The sequence below is a fragment of the Panthera leo genome, chromosome B4, assembly GCF_018350215.1.
Source record: "Panthera leo isolate Ple1 chromosome B4, P.leo_Ple1_pat1.1, whole genome shotgun sequence".
In the NCBI taxonomy this organism is placed as follows: domain Eukaryota; kingdom Metazoa; phylum Chordata; class Mammalia; order Carnivora; family Felidae; genus Panthera; species Panthera leo.
Window position 1 is genome coordinate 38,414,263 of NC_056685.1, and position 18,870 is coordinate 38,433,132.

The 18,870-nt window shown below is 39.7% G+C and overlaps 1 protein-coding gene across 6 annotated transcripts in view; it reads right to left on the reverse strand.

The window, feature by feature from the left end:
• Nucleotides 1-18,800, reverse strand: part of PARP11 (poly(ADP-ribose) polymerase family member 11) — a 44,712-nt gene extending 25,912 nt beyond the window's left edge. For 3 of the 6 annotated variants that reach the window (XM_042945549.1, XM_042945551.1, XM_042945550.1), the window contains exon 1: nt 18,592-18,800. In XM_042945549.1, the coding sequence (XP_042801483.1) occupies nt 18,592-18,609 (18 nt within the window). In that variant the 5' untranslated portion in view covers nt 18,610-18,800. Of the gene's footprint in view, nt 1-10,010; nt 10,111-18,591 lie in introns of those variants that run through there. The other 3 variants (XM_042945553.1, XM_042945552.1, XM_042945548.1) reach the window with 2 other exon arrangements.
• Nucleotides 18,801-18,870: the final 70 nt, after the last annotated feature.

The window sequence follows — 18,870 nt, forward strand, 5'->3', positions numbered from 1 at the left end:
AAAAAATACATGGAAACAAATGAAAATGAAAACATAACCATCCAAAACATTTGGGATGCAGCAAAAGTGGTCCAAAGAGGGAAGTATATAGCAATACACATCTAACTCAATAAACAAGAAAAATCTCAAATACACAACCCAACCTTACATCTAAAGGAGCTAGAAAAAGAACAACAAATGTAGCCTAAAGCCAGCAGAAAAAGAGACATAGTAAAGATTAGAATAGGAATAAATGATAGAGACACAAACAAAAAAACCCAAGAAGAACAAATCAATGAAACCAGGAGCTGTTTCTTTGAAAGAAGTAATAAAATTGATAAACTTCTAGGCAGACTTATCAAAAATAAAAGAGAAACGACCCAAATAAATATAATCACAAATGAGAGAGGAGAGATCACAACTAACACCACAGATATACAAACAATTAAAGGAGAATATTATGAAAAATTATATGCTAACAAACTGGGTAGAAGAAATGGATAAATTCCTAGAAACATATAAACTACCAAAATTGAAACAGGAAGAAATAGAATATTTGAACAACTAATAACCAGTAAAGAAATTGAATCTGTAATAAAAAATCTCCCAACCAACAAAAGTCCAGGACCAGATGGCCTCCCAGGAGAATTCTACCAAACATTAAGTGATTAGTTAATACCTATTCTTCTCAAACTGTTCCAAAAAAGAGAAATGAGAGGAAAACTTCCAAACTCACTCTATGAGGCCAGCATTACATTGATTCCAAAACCAGACAAAGATCCCACTAGAAGAGAAAATTACTGGCCAATGTCCTTGATGAACATACATGCGAAAATTCTTAACAAAACACTAACAAATCGAATCCAACAGTACATTAAAGGAATCATTCACCAGGATCAAGTAACATTTATCCCTGGGCTGCAAGGAGGTTCAGTATTTGCAAGTCAATCAACATGACACACCAAATTAATAAAGAAAGGCTAAGAACCGTGTGATTCTGTCAATAGATGCAGAAAAAGCATTTGACAAAGTACAGCATCCATCCTTGATAAAAACCTTCAACAAAGTAGGGATAGAGGGAACATACCTCAACATCATAAAGTCCATATATGAATGACCCATAGCTAATATCATCCTCACTGGGGCAAAACTGAGAGCTTTTTCTCTACAGTCAGAAACAAGATAGGGATGTCTGCTCTCACCATTGTTATTCAACATAGTACTGGAAGTCCTAGCCTCAGAAATCAGACAATAAAAAGAAACAAAAGGTATCCAAATCAGCAAGGAAAAAGCTGAACTTTCACGATTTACAGATGACATAATACTCTATGTAGAAAACCTGAAAAGACTCCAAAAAATTGCTAGAACTTGATATATGAAGTTCTATATGGTATCAGTAAAGTCTCAGGATACAACATCAAGGCACAGAAATCGGTTGCATCTCTATACACCAATAATTAAGCAGCAGAAAGAGAAATCAAGGAATCGATCCCATTTACAATTATACCAAAAACCATAAGATACCTAGAAATAAACCTAACCAAATTGGTAAAGAGACCTGTACTCTGAAAACTATAGAATGCTTATGAAAGACACCGAAGAGTACACAAAGAAATGAAAAACATTCCATTCTCATGGGTTGGAAGAACAAATATTGTTAAAATTTCTATACTACCCAAAGCAATCTACACATTTAATGCAATACCTATCAAAACACCACCAGCATTTTTCACAGAGCTAAAACAAACAATCCTAAAATTTGTATGGAATCACAAAAGACCCCAAATAGCCAAAGCAATCTTGAAAAAGAAAAGTAAAGCTGGAGGCATCACAATTCTGGACTTCAAATTATCTTACAAAGTTATAGTGAGCAAAACAGTATGGTACTGGCACAAAAACAGACAAATAGGACAATGGAACAGAATAGAAAACCCAGAAATGGGCCCCAACTATATGGTCAACTAATCTTCGACAAAGCAGGAAAGAATATCCAATGGAAAAAAGACAATCTTTTCAACAAATGGTGTGGGAAAACTGGACAGCTACATGCAGAAGAATTACACTGGACCACTTTCTTACACCATACACAAAAATAAATTCAAAATGGATGAAATACCTAAATGTGAGATAAGAAACCATCAAAATCCTAGAGGAGAACACAGGAAGCAATCTCTTTGACATTGGCTTTAGCAACTTCTTACTAGACACATCCCCTGAGGCAAGGGAAACAAAAGCAAACATGAACTATCAGGACTTCATCAAGATAAAAAGCTTCTGCACAGTGAAGGAAACAATCAATAAAATTAAAAGACAACCTTCAGAATATTTGCAAATGACATATCTGATAAAGGGTTAGTTTCCAAAATCTATAAAGAATTTATCAAACTCAGCACCCAGAAAACAAACAATCCAGTTAAGAAATAGGCAGAAGACATGAACAGGTATTTTTCCAAATAAGACATCCAGTGGCTAACAGACATATGAAAGTATCATCAGACTCAATATCACTCATCATCAGGGAAATACAAATCAAAACTACGGTGAGCTACCACCTCACACTCCTCAGAATGGCTAAATTTAACAACACGGGAAACAACAGATGTTGGTGAGGATGTGGAGAAAGGGGACCCCTCTTGCACTGTTGGTGGGAATGCAAACTGGTGTAGCCACCCTGGAAAACAGTATGGAGGTTCCTCAAAAAATTAAAAATAGAACTATCCTATGACCCAGCAATTGCATTACTAGGTATTTGCCCAAAGGATACTAATTTGAAGGGACAGACACATGCACCCCAATGTTTACAGCAGCATTTTCAATAATCGCCAAATTAATGGAAAGAGCCAAATGACCATCGACTGATGAATGAGAAGATGTGATGTGCATATAAACAAACAAACAAACATACGTAGATACATACACACACACACAATGGAATATTACTCAGTAATAAAAAAAAATGATATCTTGCAATTTACAGTAACATGGATAGAGCCAGGGTGTATTATGCTAGGCAAAATAAGTCAGTCAGAGAAAGACAAATACCATACGATTTCACTTATATATGGAATTTAAGAAACAAAACAGATGATGATAGGGGGAAAAAAGAGAGAGAGAGGCAAACCATAAAACAGACCCTTAACAACAGAGAAACAAACTGAGGGAAGGTGAGCAGTGGATGGGTTAAATGGGTGATGGGTATTAAGGAGGGCATTTGTTGTGATAAGCCCTGGGTGTAAGTGATTAATCACTGAATTCTACTCCTAAAACTAATATTACACTATATGTTAACTAACTGGAATTTAAATAAAAACTTGAGGGACGCCTGTTTCATTCTTAGGTTAAGCACCTGACTCTTGGTTTCTGCTCAGGTGACGATCTCACAGATTCATGAGTTTGAGCCCCATGTCCAGCTCTGCCCTAGCAGTAGGGAGCCTACTTGGGATTCTCTGTCTCTCCCTCTCTCTCTGCCCCTCCCCCACTCATGCTGCCTCTGTCTCTCTCAAAAAATAGACGTAAAAACAAAACAAAACCTTGAAACTAAAAACAAAAACAAAAAACAAAGTAAAAAACAGAATCATAGAGTTAGCAGTACAAAGGAGATTAAAGAAACACCCAAGACCTCCTGAGCATCAGTTCTTCCCTAAACTGCCAACGCGGATGGCTTCATTTTCATATATGGACAGTTGCTCCTTCTCTCCTCTATTGTGAAAGCTTAATTTGGTTGCTTTACTTCTCAGACATTATGGCTTTTTCCCAAGAGTTAGTTCATAAGACTAAGTCTTATAGTTTCCTACAATAAGTTACTCCTCCAAAGGAAGGGCTATTCTGTATAACGAGGCTCAAAGAGTAAGCCAAGTTTAAATTAATAACTTTACAATACATTAACCATAGTAATAATGGACCTAGATTAGAACACATTTATAGGCAATAAGAGGAAAGTGAGCAAGCTGTCTGTCGTGGAGTAGGCAATTAATAAATGCTAGCTGAACAAATTAGTTCAGCTACCATGCCAATGTTCAGTTTTTAATTGGCAGGATTGATGCTTCTGGCACACCAGGCTATGAAGAAAAGAAGCTAGTATAAACCGGAAAAGCATTTTATAAATTTTCAAGTGCAGTGGGTATGCTGGTCGAATCTGTCTATAATGCTATCTATCCAAAGAGACTATATGGAACCTGGGAATAGTCAATCTGGGTCATCAAATAGAAAGGCTATGTGGAAAAGTAATTTAACATCAAAATCCCAGTCTATAGGAGAAAAATAATGCCATCTTCCAGACCAGTTAAAAGCTTTCTGATAAGTTTATTACATTGAATAAAATATTACAGTGAACAAAATGCTAACAAAATATTAGTATAAACACAGTATCTTCAGAAAAATCATATTTGGTAATGAAAACTTTCTTGTCTCTAAGACAAGAAATCTTCTTGTCTAAGAAGAAGATCCAAAGATCCAAAGCCTGCTATTAAAAGCTTAAAAACAAGGTGGAGCTTTTGGAATGACACAGTAAGGAGTTCAGTGGGCCTTCCCAGCAAAATTGCATTTTAGTTGGTGAGCATCATTTTAAAAACCAAAGCAAACAAACAAAAACATGTAAAGTCTCTAAGGGCATATAGCAAATGGAGAAACATTTATTCAGAAAAAATCTACTAAATCTCAGAACAGGTGAGAGTGTGGCATTTGAGCCAAGATCTGTTCCATTACCCCATTCCTCCAGCACTCTGTTACAGAAGCTCTACCTCAGGTCTGTGCAGAGAAGAAGACAGGGGTTCCCTTTCCCTCCATATCCTAGTCCTGGGCTAGTTTCATCCTGGAAGGGGCAGGCTGTTGGTGTTTCTCATCCCCTTCAGCCTAGAGGTTCTGGGCAGGCCATAGATGGGACGGACCTCCTGGTTCCTCCACCCAGTCCTAGCTCATGTGGTGGAAACTCTACTCCAGGCGCAGTAGATTAGAGATACTGAGCCCTGATTGCTACCACTCTAGTTTACTCATAAGGTGGAAGTTCCATGTCAGAAGGAGTAAGTCAAGAAGACCCAGGGCTACCAACACCCCTTCCACCCAAAGACCGGGTATCAATCACTATGGGAAAAGCCACTCCCACCCCAAGCCACAGGTATAGTGGCAACAGGGTTCTACTGAGGGGGAAAGGCACACTGTAGGGACAAAGAGCTCCATGTCTCTGAGGGGACTGACTTTATTTGGAACAGAAAATAGAGAACCTCATGCCAAAGAGCGTTATTGAAAATAATGGAAATATCCAGGAAAAGCAATGAAGAGGCCCAAAGCTCCGATACAAGCCAAATGGTAGAGCATACAGAAGTTTAATATAGAGAAACAGGGATAACTAAGGAAAGCCCTCCTGGGATTACAGTTAACCATGATAGTCAGGAAGGCTGTGTACAAGCACCAGGCTGTACCTACCCAGGAATGATCAGAGCAGGTCATGGGACAGACTTGAAAACATTTCCTAAGCTGCATATGGAGGGATCAACACAGAGTGGAAACCTCCACTGGCACAAGAGGCTTAAACACAACCTCTGACCAAACATCGAACAACTGTCCTTTTTCCACTTAATCCTTTTATTAAAAAACAATAAATCAGTATCTATGTTGGTGGGTCTATTTCTGGATTCTGATCTATTCTAATAATCATTTTCTCTATCTTACTGCTAATACTACAGTTTTGATGACTGTAGTTTCACAATGAATCTTTAAATCAGGTAGTGTTAGTGTTCCAAATTTGTTCTTTTTCAAAATTGCTTAGCTCTACTAGGTCCTTTCAATTTTGATTGAGATGGTGTAGTATGTGACCCATTTGGAGATAATTGCCATCTTAATAATGTTGAGAATTTCAACCCATGAATGAGGCACATCTCTTTCTTTCTTTAACATTTATGTATTTATTTTGAAAGAGAGAGCGTGAACAGGGGAGAGGCAGAGAGAGAGCAAGAGAACTCTGCAGGCTCTGCACTGTCAGCACAGAGCCCAAGGCGGGGCTCAATCTGACAAACTGTAAGATCCTGACCTGAGCTGAAATCAAGAGTCTGATATTTAACAGACTGGGCCACCTGGGCGCCCTGAGGCATATCTGTTGACTTGTTTTAGGTCTTCTTTACCTTTTTTTCAGTAATGTTTTATAGTTCTCAGTGTATAGGGTTTGCACATCATTTATGCAATCTTCATGCCTAAGTATTCCACATTTTTTGTTATTGTAAATGGAATTGCATTTAAAATTTCAATTACTGGTTGAATGTTGCTTATATATAGAGGTACATTATTTTTTGTACATGGATCCTATACTCAGCATCCTTACTAAACCTTCTTATTACTTCTAGGTTTTTGGACATTCCATCAGATCTTCTATACAGGCATTTCTAGAGATAGAGAGATACAGATTGCCTTACTTTGTTTTAGCATATAGATGACTGCTATTTCTCATGCCTTCTTTTTCTTGCCTTGTTGCAGTGATTATAATCTCCAGTGCATATTCAATGATGAATAAAGAATGGGCATCATTTGTTCCTGATCTAAGTGAGAAAGTATTCAGTCTTTCACTCTTAAGTTTGATATTAGACACAGGTTTTTGTAGATGCCCCTTATGTCAGGGGTTCCCACAATCACCCTCAGGCTCATAGGAGAAGGATTCACAGGACTCAGAAGTTGTTCTATTCATGGTTACAGTTTATTACAGTAAAAGTATACAGAGTCAAATAAGCAAAAGGGAAAAGTGCATGAAGTCCAGAGGAAAATGTATAAGCTTCCAAGTGTCCCCTCCCAATGGAGTCACATAGGACACACTTAATTCTCCCAGCAACCATATGTGAAAACAAGTACAAAGGGTTGCCAACCAGGGATGTTCACCTGAGCCTACATGTCCAGAGTTTTTACTAGGAGTTAGTCACGTAAGCATTTAGCACCCTATGTGACTGACCTCAGCTACAGACATTCCAGACCTCTAGAGAGAAAGCAAATGTTCACCATAAATCACACTGCCAGTATAAACTATCTAGATAAATTGGGATAGCATGGCTCAAGATCTCAGGCATGCAAATATACTCATCAGACAAACTATTTTAAGAGCCCAGGCCTTTCTTGAGAATGTACACAGTTTGAGCACCCCAGGCCTGTTGAGTTAGCCCTTTTCTGCCCATCCGTTATCAGGTTGAACAAGTTGTCTTCTACTCCCAGGTTGGAGTTTTTATCAGGGATACTGGATTTTGCCAAATGCTTTTTCTGAATACATTGAAATGATCATATGTTTTTTTTTTTATTTTAGTTTGTTTATATGGTGAGTTACATTGATTGCTGTTCAAATATTAAACCAACCTTCCATTTTGAGGATAAACACCATTTTGTAATTATGCATCAGTCTTCTTATATGTTAGACTCAATTTGCTAAAATTTTTCTTAAAATTTTTGTATCCGTGTTCATTAGCTGCTTATCATGTCTTTGGTTTTGGTATCAGGGTAATGCCAGCTTCATAGAATGAGTTGTGAAGTATAACCTTCTCTTCAATTTTCTGAAAGCTTGTGCAGAATTAGTATTGTTTCTTCCTTAAATATTTGTTAGAATTTACCAGAGAAACCATCTGGGCTTGGAGTTTTCTTTGTGGGTAGGCCTTTTCCATAAATTTGAACTCTTGAATAGATTTTAGGTTATTCATGTTATTTCTTCTTCAGTGAGCTCTGGTAGTTTGTGTCTTTAACGTTAAATTGTTCATAACATTCCCTCACTACCCTTTAATGTTTGTAGAATATGTAGTGATGTCACCTCTCTTAATATTGATAATTTGTATTCTTTTTCTCCTGATCTGTCTGGCTAGAAGCTTATCAATTTTATTTATGCTCCTCAAAAAAAAAACAAAAAAACAAAAACAGCAACAACAACAAAAAAACCAGCTTATGCATTCATTGATTTTTCTGTTTTCATTTCAGTGATTTCCACTCTAAATTTTATTTCCTTGCTCCAGCTTGAGTTTAATTTGCTCTTTTTCTAGTTTCTTAAGGAGGAAGCTATGGTCATGGATTTGTGACATTTCTTTCCAATACAGGCATCAATTTAGCTATAAATTTCCCTTTCAGTACTGTTGTAGCAGCTTATCACAAGTTTGATCTGTTACCTTCATACTTTCTACCTCTTTGACCGATACGTTAAAGTGCTATTTACTTACCAGACGCTTGTGGGTTTTACAGATCTTTCTTTTACTGAATTCTAATTTAATTTCATTTTGATCAGATAGCATACTTTATATGACTTGAATTCTTTTAAATGTACTGAGACTTATTTTACAGTCCAGAATGTGGTCTATCTTGTGAAATGTTCCCTGTATAGTTGAAAAAAAAAAAAAGTGTATTCAGCTATTGTTGAGTGTAATGGTCTATAAATGTGAATTAGGTCAAGTTGATTGACTGATGGTATTGTTCAAGTCTTCTATACCTTTTCTCATTTTTATCTACTTATTCTGGCAATTATTGAGAGAGGAGTAGTAAAGTCTCCAACGATAATGGGATTTGTCTATTTCTCCCTACAGTTCTATTAGTTTTGGTTCATGTATTTTGGAGCTCTATTATCAGGTATATAAATGTTTAGGGTTGTTACTGATTAACTGACCTCTGTATCATAGGAAATGACGTTCTTTACTCTAATATCATCGTCTTTGAAACCCACTTTAATATACTACTCAAGCTTTCTCTTGACTGCTGTCAGCACCACAGATCTCTCTCCATTCAGTTTTATCCTACTTGCATCTTTATATTCAAAGTGTGTTTCTTGTAGACAGCTTAGAGTTGGGTCTTACTTTTTACTCTAATCTGACAATCTGTGCTCTAATTGAAGTGTTTACAGCATTTACTATGGTATGATTATTGATACTAGGTTTAAGTTTATCATCTCGCCATTTGCTTTTTACTTGTTCCTTTTGTTCTTTATTCCCTTTTCATCTTTTTCTATCTTCTTTTGGATTCAGTACACTTTTAGGATTCCATTTTATCTCCACTGGTGGATTAACTAGAACTCTTTGCTATACACACCTTTTCATTTCCTCCCTTTCCATTCACTGTAAAATCCACTCTAATTTAGTTTCTCTAGCTTCTGGCCCAATACCTCCCGCCACCATCACAAACAAGCAAACAAACGTACTGGACTTGCTAGGATTTCCAATCCTAGCTTCATGTTGCTAAACCCTATGCTCTTTTATCAGTCCTCATCTTACTTGACCTCTCTGTAACATTCCACAGCTTACCCTCTGTCCTGAATTACTCTTTTCTTGATTTCCATGAAATCATACTTTCTAGATTGTCTTACGTTTTTCGCCACAAAATCTATCGCCTGCAACTTTTAGGTTCTGTGGGCTCACTCAGTCCTAGCCCCTTTTCTTGTCCTTCTCAGCAACTTCAAAACATGATCAGTCCTCAAGAATCATGAAGTAGTTCACAGGCATTTTCAGAGGAAAAATTAAAGAAATTTGCTCATATACATTTTGTAAAGTTGAAATGTATGAGTAATACTGATTTTCATGGGTTTCTTTAAAGTTACCAACTTGCTATGTCAGTATGTTCAGTCTCTGCTGATCAGTGCGTATCAGCTAGTGTTCAGCAAATATGGTGGTGTAGAACCAAGTGAACTTTCACCTCATCTTCAAACAAAGCCTCAAATCAATTTACTTTGTTGACAGGGTAGAGAAGAGACCAAAACTAGAGGCATTCCTCAGCTAAAACGGTAAGGTCTTAATATTCCTAAGAAGCTGTTAGCCCAAATTTAATGCCCAATTTAATTGTGGGGAAAAAAAAAAAAAAAAACAGCTATTGACAAAATTTCTTTATTATAGGACTCTGCTGGAAGTCACATAATATCAATGGCACATGATATGAGAGAGCAATTATTATCACATGAGTGTTTCAGCATATATTTTGTTTTAAAACTGAACAAACTACTTGTGGAAAAACACAAATCGGTCCGTGTAGTATATGTACTCTGTAATGAGGTAGAAGTACTCAATAACTTTTTGTTCTGCTTATCAGTGAAAACTCACGGCACAAGGGAAGACAGTTTTCATTTAGACGATGATGCTTTTGTGAGCTGTGACGTGGGCTGGAAAAGGTGCACCCCGCTCAAAACCGACAGAGCATGAGCTATACAAACAACAAGAAAAGGTGTTGCTGCATTACTAAAAGGCGTTTTAGACACATGGAACAATTAGAAGTCAACAATATGCCTCCTGATTGTAACTGAGTGTTGAAGGAAATAATGAAAATTGAGTGTCAGCAAATCTTGACAACTCAGTATGTGCTCTTGGCTGTGTGGAAAGAAATGGCAGTGCTTGCAAAATTACCCTTCCTACTCGAGTGTAAAGGGTGTCAAGGAAAAAAAAGCGCTGACAAGAGTTTCCACAGGGAGAGACGAGATAAAAATATTTCTTTGTGATGCTGATAATACAAATAGCCATTCCTGATTTCCAGAGGGCTGCTTAGCTAAAATACACCCAGCAGCTTAACTAACCTGAACCATTACTTCAAGGCCAAAACATCTCAGTTTTTAATGAGGAGAATAAGATACCAGATTTGCTGGTCACGAAACTATGCTGCAAATGGTTGAATTGCTAAGGTGTGACTCCTTCCCAGAATTGGATGGCTTTCTTCACTCAGCAAAGTGAGAATGATTTTATGCTTGTGGATATATAAGGAACACATCCAAATGTTACAACAAAACACCAACAGATACTTTCCAGAGACTGAAGTACTCAAAGAATGACTAAGAATCCATTTGCTCCTATCTTCCAAACATTTAGGCTGGTTGAAACATTCACCCCTACAGTTACTTAATCTTTTAAGTGTGTCAATTTGGCAACTGATGGAGCATTAGGAATAGTCTTCAGGGAAAAATCTCATGCTTTCTCAGTCTGTGTTTGGTCTTGGCATCCCAAAACATCTGACAGAGCCAGCAAATACCAGTTGCAAATCTTGACAATCTATAACTCTAGCATGGAGTCTCCTAATTTAGTAGAAATACAGGCGGGACAATTCAGAGTGTCTGGATCTAACCTACATCTCAAGCTATCTGTCAACAAGACAGATATATACTTTGCAAGAGGCTGCAAAAATATCATCCTTTTCAATACTGAAAACAATTTTTTAAATACTACTTTCTTGTTTAAAATTGGTGATCTGCATGGGTGTTCAAAGTTTGAGAAACACTGTCCTAGGAGCCTCACTTACTCTCATGACTTTAAAAGCCATCCACATAGATTAAGTCCAAAATGCCATTTCTAGCTCAGTCTTCTCCTCTGAGTTCCGGACCCAACTACCCAATAGCCAATAGCCTCTTTGACTTTCCTGCTTGAGTGCTTCACAGGCACATTAAACCTAGAACAGGCCCAAAACCAAACTCTTGATCTCCACCACAACTTCCACTTTCCCAGTCTCCCCATCTCAGTGAAAAGTATCTCGTTCCTCCCAGCTGCCCATGCCAGAAATCTGTCACTCCTCATCCAAAGCGCAGCATGAACTGATCCACTTCTGTCTCTCTCTGTCCACTACCATCGATTTAGTCCAGATCACCTTCAACTTCACCCTGGACTACACTATAGATCCCCAAGTGGTCTTCCAACAGCCTTTCTGATGCCCCTCTGGATTAATTTTCGATTGTTGAGGGAACAAATTACCATAAACTCAGTGGCTGAAAACAACACAAATTTATTATCTCCCACCTATGTTGAAGTCTGACATGGAACTCACTAGGCTAAAATCACCGTGGGCCTGATTCCCTTCTGGAGGCTGTAGGGAAAGCATCTGTTTCCTTGGCGTTTCCTGCTTTTAAAAGCTACCCACAATCCTTGCCTTGTGTCTCCCTTACTTCATCTCCAAAGCCAGCAATGTTGACTGTTCTTCCATAGTAACATCTCTCTCTGGCTTTTTGTCTCCTTCTTCTGCTTTTAAGGATGCTTGTGATTGCACTGGGTCCACCTAGATAATCCAAATAACCAATCTCCCAATCATAAGGTCAGCTGATTAGCAATCTTAATTCCCCTTTGCTATGCAATCTAACATACTCACAACTTCTAGGAATTAGGATGTAGGTATGTTTGGGAGGTCATTATTCTGCCTAACACCCTCCCTAATACATAACTCATGTTCCCCACAGCAGTCAGAATGGTCTTTTTAAAAACACAAATATGATAATGCCACTTCCTATATAAAATCCTTCAATGGCTTCGCACTCCTCTAAGGACAAAATTCAAAATTCTAAACATGCCTGGCTAGTTCCTGCCTACCTACTGGCCTCATCTCCTGGTTCACTGGGTTCCTGCCACACATGGCTTCTCTCTGCCTGAGGCACCAAGTTCCTTTCTGTCTCAGGGTCTCTGCTCACACTATTTCTGTTGTCTAAATAGCCCTCCTGGCCTCCCATCCAACCTTCACCTGGCTGACTCTTGCTCAATCCTTCAGATTGCTGTAAAAGTGACTTTCACAGAGTGGACTTACCCGGTCTCTCAATCTAATATTAGCTCCCTCTATGATACATTGTTGTTGTTGTTGTTGTTGTTGTTTTAAGTTTATTTATTTTTAAGAGAGAGAGAGAGAGAATGAGTTGGGGAGGGACAAGAGAGAGAGGGAGACACAGAATCCCAAGCAGATTCTGCACTGTCTGCACAAAGCCCATCTCTAGGCTTGATCTCAGGAACCATGAGATCACAATCAGAGCCAATATCAACAGCTAGACGCTTAACTGACTGAGCCACCCAGGCACCCTCACTGTTCTTTTTCTTTCAAAGCTTTTACTGCAGTTGCAGTTAAATGTTACTTGTGTGATTAATTATTGGCTTAATGTCTGCCTCCCTGCACTACACTGCAAGCCCATGAGGGCTGGGGCCTAGTCTGTTTTGTTCACCACTGTAAGTGCGGAGGCACAGAATTGACTGACTTATATTAAGTGCTCAATAAATAGATGAGTGTTATCAGATACTATTTCAAAAACAGACCTAACTCTTAGGGGATGAGTTGCATCAACCAAAGACCTCAACATTCTGCTTGAGAATTTTAGAACAGGTGGGTCATACTCAGCATTTCCCCTCACCCCATCCTTCAAACCTGTTGCAAATGTCTGCCTGCAGCCTGTATACCAAACTCAGACGCCAAAAAACATTCGACTCATTTCCTCGGCCATGTGCTGCATGTGCCGTGCCAATCCTGAGGAGGCTGTATCATTTCCCTACTCGTGCTCAGATGCTGCACCACTAGAAACAAGTTCTAAACACATGAGAGTCTGTGTCACAAAAAGTTCATGATTTTCTGCAGCTCAGGAACCCTTCCTTATCTCAACTCCCTGTGACTTTCCTCACAGGTCCTTTTCTTTTCTTACTTTCTTTTTTTTTAATTTGCACTGTTTATTTATTTTTGAGAGAGACAGAACATGAGTGGGGGAGGTGCAGAGAGAGAGGGAGACACAGAATCTGAGGCAGGCTCCAGGCTGTGAGCTGTCAGCATAGAGTCCAATGCGGGACTCGAACTCATGAACTGTGAGATCATGACTTGAGCTGAAGTCAGCTGCTTAACCGATGAGTCACCCAGACACCACTCTTCTTTTTTTTCTTTTCTTTTTAAAATTTATTTATTTTTGCAAGAGAGAGAGAGAGAGCAAGCAGAGAGAGGCAAAGAGGGGAACAGAGCATCCAAAGCAGGCTCTGTGGTGACAGCAGACAGCCCAATGCAGGGCTTGAACCCACAAACTGTGAGATCATGACCTGAGACAAAGTGAGATACTTAACTGAGCCACCCAGTCGCCTCACACAGGTCCTTTTCTACCCGCTTGAAATCCCATATATTAAGTCCGACTGGCAAGAGTATGTGTTCTGGAGCCAGAAAGTCCTAGATTTAAAACCTGTTTCCATCCTTATTCAGAAAGTTCACCAAACTTTGAGACTTAGTATCATCACTAAAAAAGTGAGGATAATGATTTAATTCCTACCTCGCATGGGTATTAGATAAACTCAGTGTGCATATACTTTGTTTACCACCGCTTCAGCCACCAAACACTGGCACGTCACTACTCTCTAAGCTTAACTCAATCCACTACTGGGACGATTACAAAGAATGCCAACATACAGATTATCAGTATATGAACCCATGACTGTCTGTTGATCTAGGAACACATCTTCATAGACACTATGTTCGCTATAGAACTTCAATTTCCAGGAACAAATCTTACCTCCATCGTCCCCCAGGCCTGAGGGACGCTGCCTGACTCAGAAGAGATAATACACAGATGTTAGTCACCACCACCCACAACCCCTTCATCCTCATTCTCAAAATGCCCATACTGAGACTCTACTCATCAGGTATGCACTCTTCCCATTTCACTCCATTATCCAAACTGTACCTGTTGTTCTCTTTCACCTTGGTGGTCTATGGTCATTTTGCTCTCCTCACCTTCCCATAAGAACACTTCTATAACTTTGACACCTAGCTCAAATGTAACTTATGCTACTAAACCCTCCTAGTCCCCTGTATGCTCTGGTATCACCTTCTCTCCCCCAAACCATATTGCAAGACCCCTAGGAGCAGACTCTGACTTGATCCATGTCTGTAATCCTCCTCCCTAGTGTCTAGAACGTTTTATATGTAGTAGATACTTAGTAAATATTTGTTGAGTGGGTGAAATAATGAATCAATGACTGGTTTCTCTGGTAGTCTGGTTCTGACCTATAGTTGATAGTTGGAACTATCAGAGAGACAACCAGTAGAGGTGTCCATGACCTCGCTCAGGAATAGGCTCAGGACTGAAAATGTACATTTGGCAGGCATATTCACTACGGTAATATCTGAAGCCTTAGAACTCACAAGGAAAAAAAAAGATGTGCTAAGAGAAAACAAAGGTTAACAGTAAAACATTTCAGGGGTAGAAGAAGGCAGTGCAGTTAAGATTATTATTCAGAAATAAATCACAGAAAGGAAAAGAAATCCAAAGGAGTATACAGTCCCAGGAGAATAAAAAAGACTCCTGAGAAACACCCTTAGTCATTAATGTTGCAGAAGGAAGAGGCTGGAGGCATAAAGGTCGCTTCTGTATGTGTAGATTTGAAAATTCTTGGTGACCATTAGCCAGTAAGGTGTTAGGGGCAGAGGTGGGGCTGGCAGAGCAGAGGTATGGATAAGAATGACAAAAAGCCTAAGACTATTCTTTCAAGAAGTTTGACAGGAGAAGGAAAGATAAAAATCACAGTGCCAAGTGAGTCTGGTGGCAGCTGTGAACATAAAATAACAGAGAAAAAGACGGTTCAGCAGGTAAAGCACTGCACCAACACACAAATGTTACCACTGCTACCACCTCATAAGACAGGACGTGGGCACTAATATAATTCTGTTGCTCACTCACCTGTGTGATCTTGAGAAAATCATTTTCTCCTCCCTTAGCTAACTCATCAGATCCTAACAGTATGAGTAATATGTGGAAAGGAATTATGGAAGAGTTTATCATTGAAAGTAAGGTCTTAATACTGTAATAAATGGGGTTGTAACCTCACAGATGTTTGTCATGTTTCAGTTTCCTTTCTCCGTGTGATGGAGGGAAACTGAAACTCCTTCATATGTAACAGTGGTTACTTATTCCAACCCTGGAAAAGAGGAAGAAGACAATGACAAAGGGGCGGAGAAAGGCAATTCCTCTCTGCAGACTTTGCCCCTTTCTTAAACTGGGGGACATCAGTCAAGGGCTACCTCCACCAGGTGGATGAAGAACTGCCAAGAGCTCATATCAGAACTGAGTGTGCCTGCTGCTTCTGTCAACCAGATCTGCCTTGGCAGGGACATTATGCTTACCTCAAGGTGCCTGGTCAGTGAAAAGCTTGAGTAGATAGCACTGACCTCATGACTGTCTTGAAAAATAAAATAAAATTTTGTACTGAGACAAAGTTTATTTATAACTCCTTGGTTATCTCGTAGTTTTCCCCCCTGAGGAAATGTTGCAAGCTCAATGGTGATTTTCCACACTCAAACTATGTCACGGAGACTTTTCGCTTGGAAGGGGCAGCTGCTTTGGAGTATTACCACGGCCAGCATCAGTGTAACATCATCTCAAAGCTACTTGTGAGTAGAATACAGTATCATGCTGAAGGTGTATTTGCAGTAGGAGGCATATCTGTAGCTCATAGGTGGTCTATTAAGGCCATATATGCTACCAAACATATACAGGGAGAAAAGAGGCAGAAGACTTCAATTAAAGCAGTTCACAGTGGCCTTTCTTCACAAAGCAGAATTTACTGTCTCATTCAATGGCAAGAAATGGTAAATAGGAATTTCAGTTTATAGTAAATTCAACTGTGTAATGCAAAAGTCTTCTGCATTTATCTTTAGAATACATTGTGGGTTTTTTTTTTTTTTAATTCCCAATGTGTTTCGCTTAGGGTAACATTAAAATTAATTTCCATTCCATGACCACAGCTGGACAAACTGTCCAGATGCCTCTTGTATTGATATAAGATAATAAATTACACGAGAAACACAAATACAGATGTTGATTGTATTTTCAAAAACTAAACTGTCCTCAGGGCGCCTGGGTGGCTCAGTCGGTTAAGCGTCCCACTTCGGATCAGGTCATGATCTCAGGGCTTGTGAGTTCAAGCCCCGCGTCAGGCTCTGTGCTGACAGCTCAGAGCCTAGAGCCTCTTCAGATTCTGTCTTTCTTTCTCTCTCTGCCCCTCCCCCACTCACACTCTGTCTCTCAAAAATAAATAAACATTAAAAAATTAAAAATTAAAAAAACTAAACTGTCCTTATTGATGGGATTCATATGCTCATCGGAAGAAAACCAGTACTAGTAAAAAAAAACACAGTAGCATTAAGACATACTAAGGCGGCATGATAAAAGTCAAAGAAGAATGTGGGATTGTATGTGGAAGGTTCACCACTACTAACAAAAAAGTCAGTCTGCTCTACCGAAATCAAACAAAATCATTAGGGTGATGTCAGAAGAAACAAAGAAATGAGATAATGATATAGCAAACTAAATATATGCGACATTCACTAATATCTTTATAATCCTTACAAACTTACAAATAAGCCAATAGCAGATGCTACTATATATGTGACAGAGGAGGCAGAGTGAAAAGTAGGAGCCAAGGACTCTCTCTAGTCCTAATCCAATCACCTTTATTAATTCAACAATTATTTACTGAGTGCCTGCTAAGTGCCAGGCTCTGTTCTCTAGTCTGAGGATACAAAAATCCTCACAAAACAGACAAAAATCCCTGCCCATCTAGAGCTTAGCATATAGTGAATAATTTGAGCAAGACATACTGCGGTGACTAGAAAGTTTGTACAGAGAAACCAAGACAAAAGGGACTGTTAATAAAAATTGAATACACACACACCAAATGTACACATATACATGCACACATATACGTATAATGATATAAAATGAAGACTATTGATGACAGTGAAAATGAATATAAAAGCAGAGAGCACATTCTCATAATCCTAAATTACTTTTGCTAAAACCAAATGCCAGCAATCACTTTTCTCTGATGAGGCCTGACACTGCACAATTATATGTATGAACAACAAAAACCTTAGATGATGACATGATGGGCTGGGATGTACAACCAACAAGTGCAGACCAAAAGACTAGTTGCTACTGGCCAAAAACTTAAAAACCATAACAGAATTAACTGATAAACTCTCCAACTCATCAGGCAATATATTCCAGAAATGGGAAAAAATAAGTGTTGATTACAGCAAAAGACTTGTTGCAAGTATGTAGACGGGGCTGTAAGTAAATTTGGGCAGTTATCTCAGCATAGGGGGTAGTTTCACACAGTCCAACAATTTGGCAAAATGTGATTCTGCCATTTCCACGGTCAACTCGTACGGTGTATATAGTGTACGTCTGCCATGTTACTAGGCGATTTCAACTCTAACAAGAGATTAATGGAATATTCGGCAAACGGGTTCCACTCTTTGAGGGCGGCACATTAAATAAATGTATAAAAAGCAAAGCAGACAAAAATACGTGCAGACACAACGCAAATACCGGAGTCAAACAAGAGAGAGAGAGACAAGACTTGCAGTTGAAAAGTCCCGGGTCATCAGTTCTGGCCACTGAAAAAAAAAAATCTAAGAACTTCCCCATCTAGAGGCTTAGAACATACACTCAGTCCCCCAAGTTTGAAATGACTGTCCACCAAGAAGGGAAAAGGAGTACTGATGGTTCCTCTTAGGCCCATTCAAGACACGGGGGGTCGAATCCCCCTCGCTTTGGATGGATGGGACTGGCAGGTACACCTGAGGCAAAGGAAGAGTAACAGGTCCGAAGCCCCGTAACTCCGATCAGGAAGCAAAACACAAAGTTTAAAAAGACAGTGAAGGGCGGAAGGCAGAGAAACCACAGCAAGTCAAATAACTGTAACAGAAAGAAATAATGCGTTGGGGATCCCACAGAATCATCTCTACCATTCAAAAGGCCAGAGACTGTAGAACCCACAAGGGCCGGGATCTTCGGGGTCCCGGAACTCAACACCCAGCCTGAAGCGGGTGAGGGGGAGCAGTTCCCGGGAACCCCCTCCCTCCCCTCTCGCCTCAACCCCGCCCATTGGGTCCGCCCCGTCCCGCCCGGCTACTCACCGGATTCGCTTCCCACATAACGGTGGCGAAATCGAGCGGAGAGAGCCTGGGGGAAGGGGCTAGCCGCGGGACCGGGGTGTTGGGTTTTTTCCGAGGGTCCCCGGGAGCGAAGGGATGGAGAGGCAACCTTTATGTAGGCCTTCCTTCTACCCCGCCCTGTCACAAGCCAGCGTCTTCGGACCACCGACCCTCCCGACTTCCGCCCGAACCGGCCAACCAGCGCTGGCCCCGCCCCGCCTCCGGAAGCTCGTCCCGCCCCAGACGCTGCCTTCCGGGCGG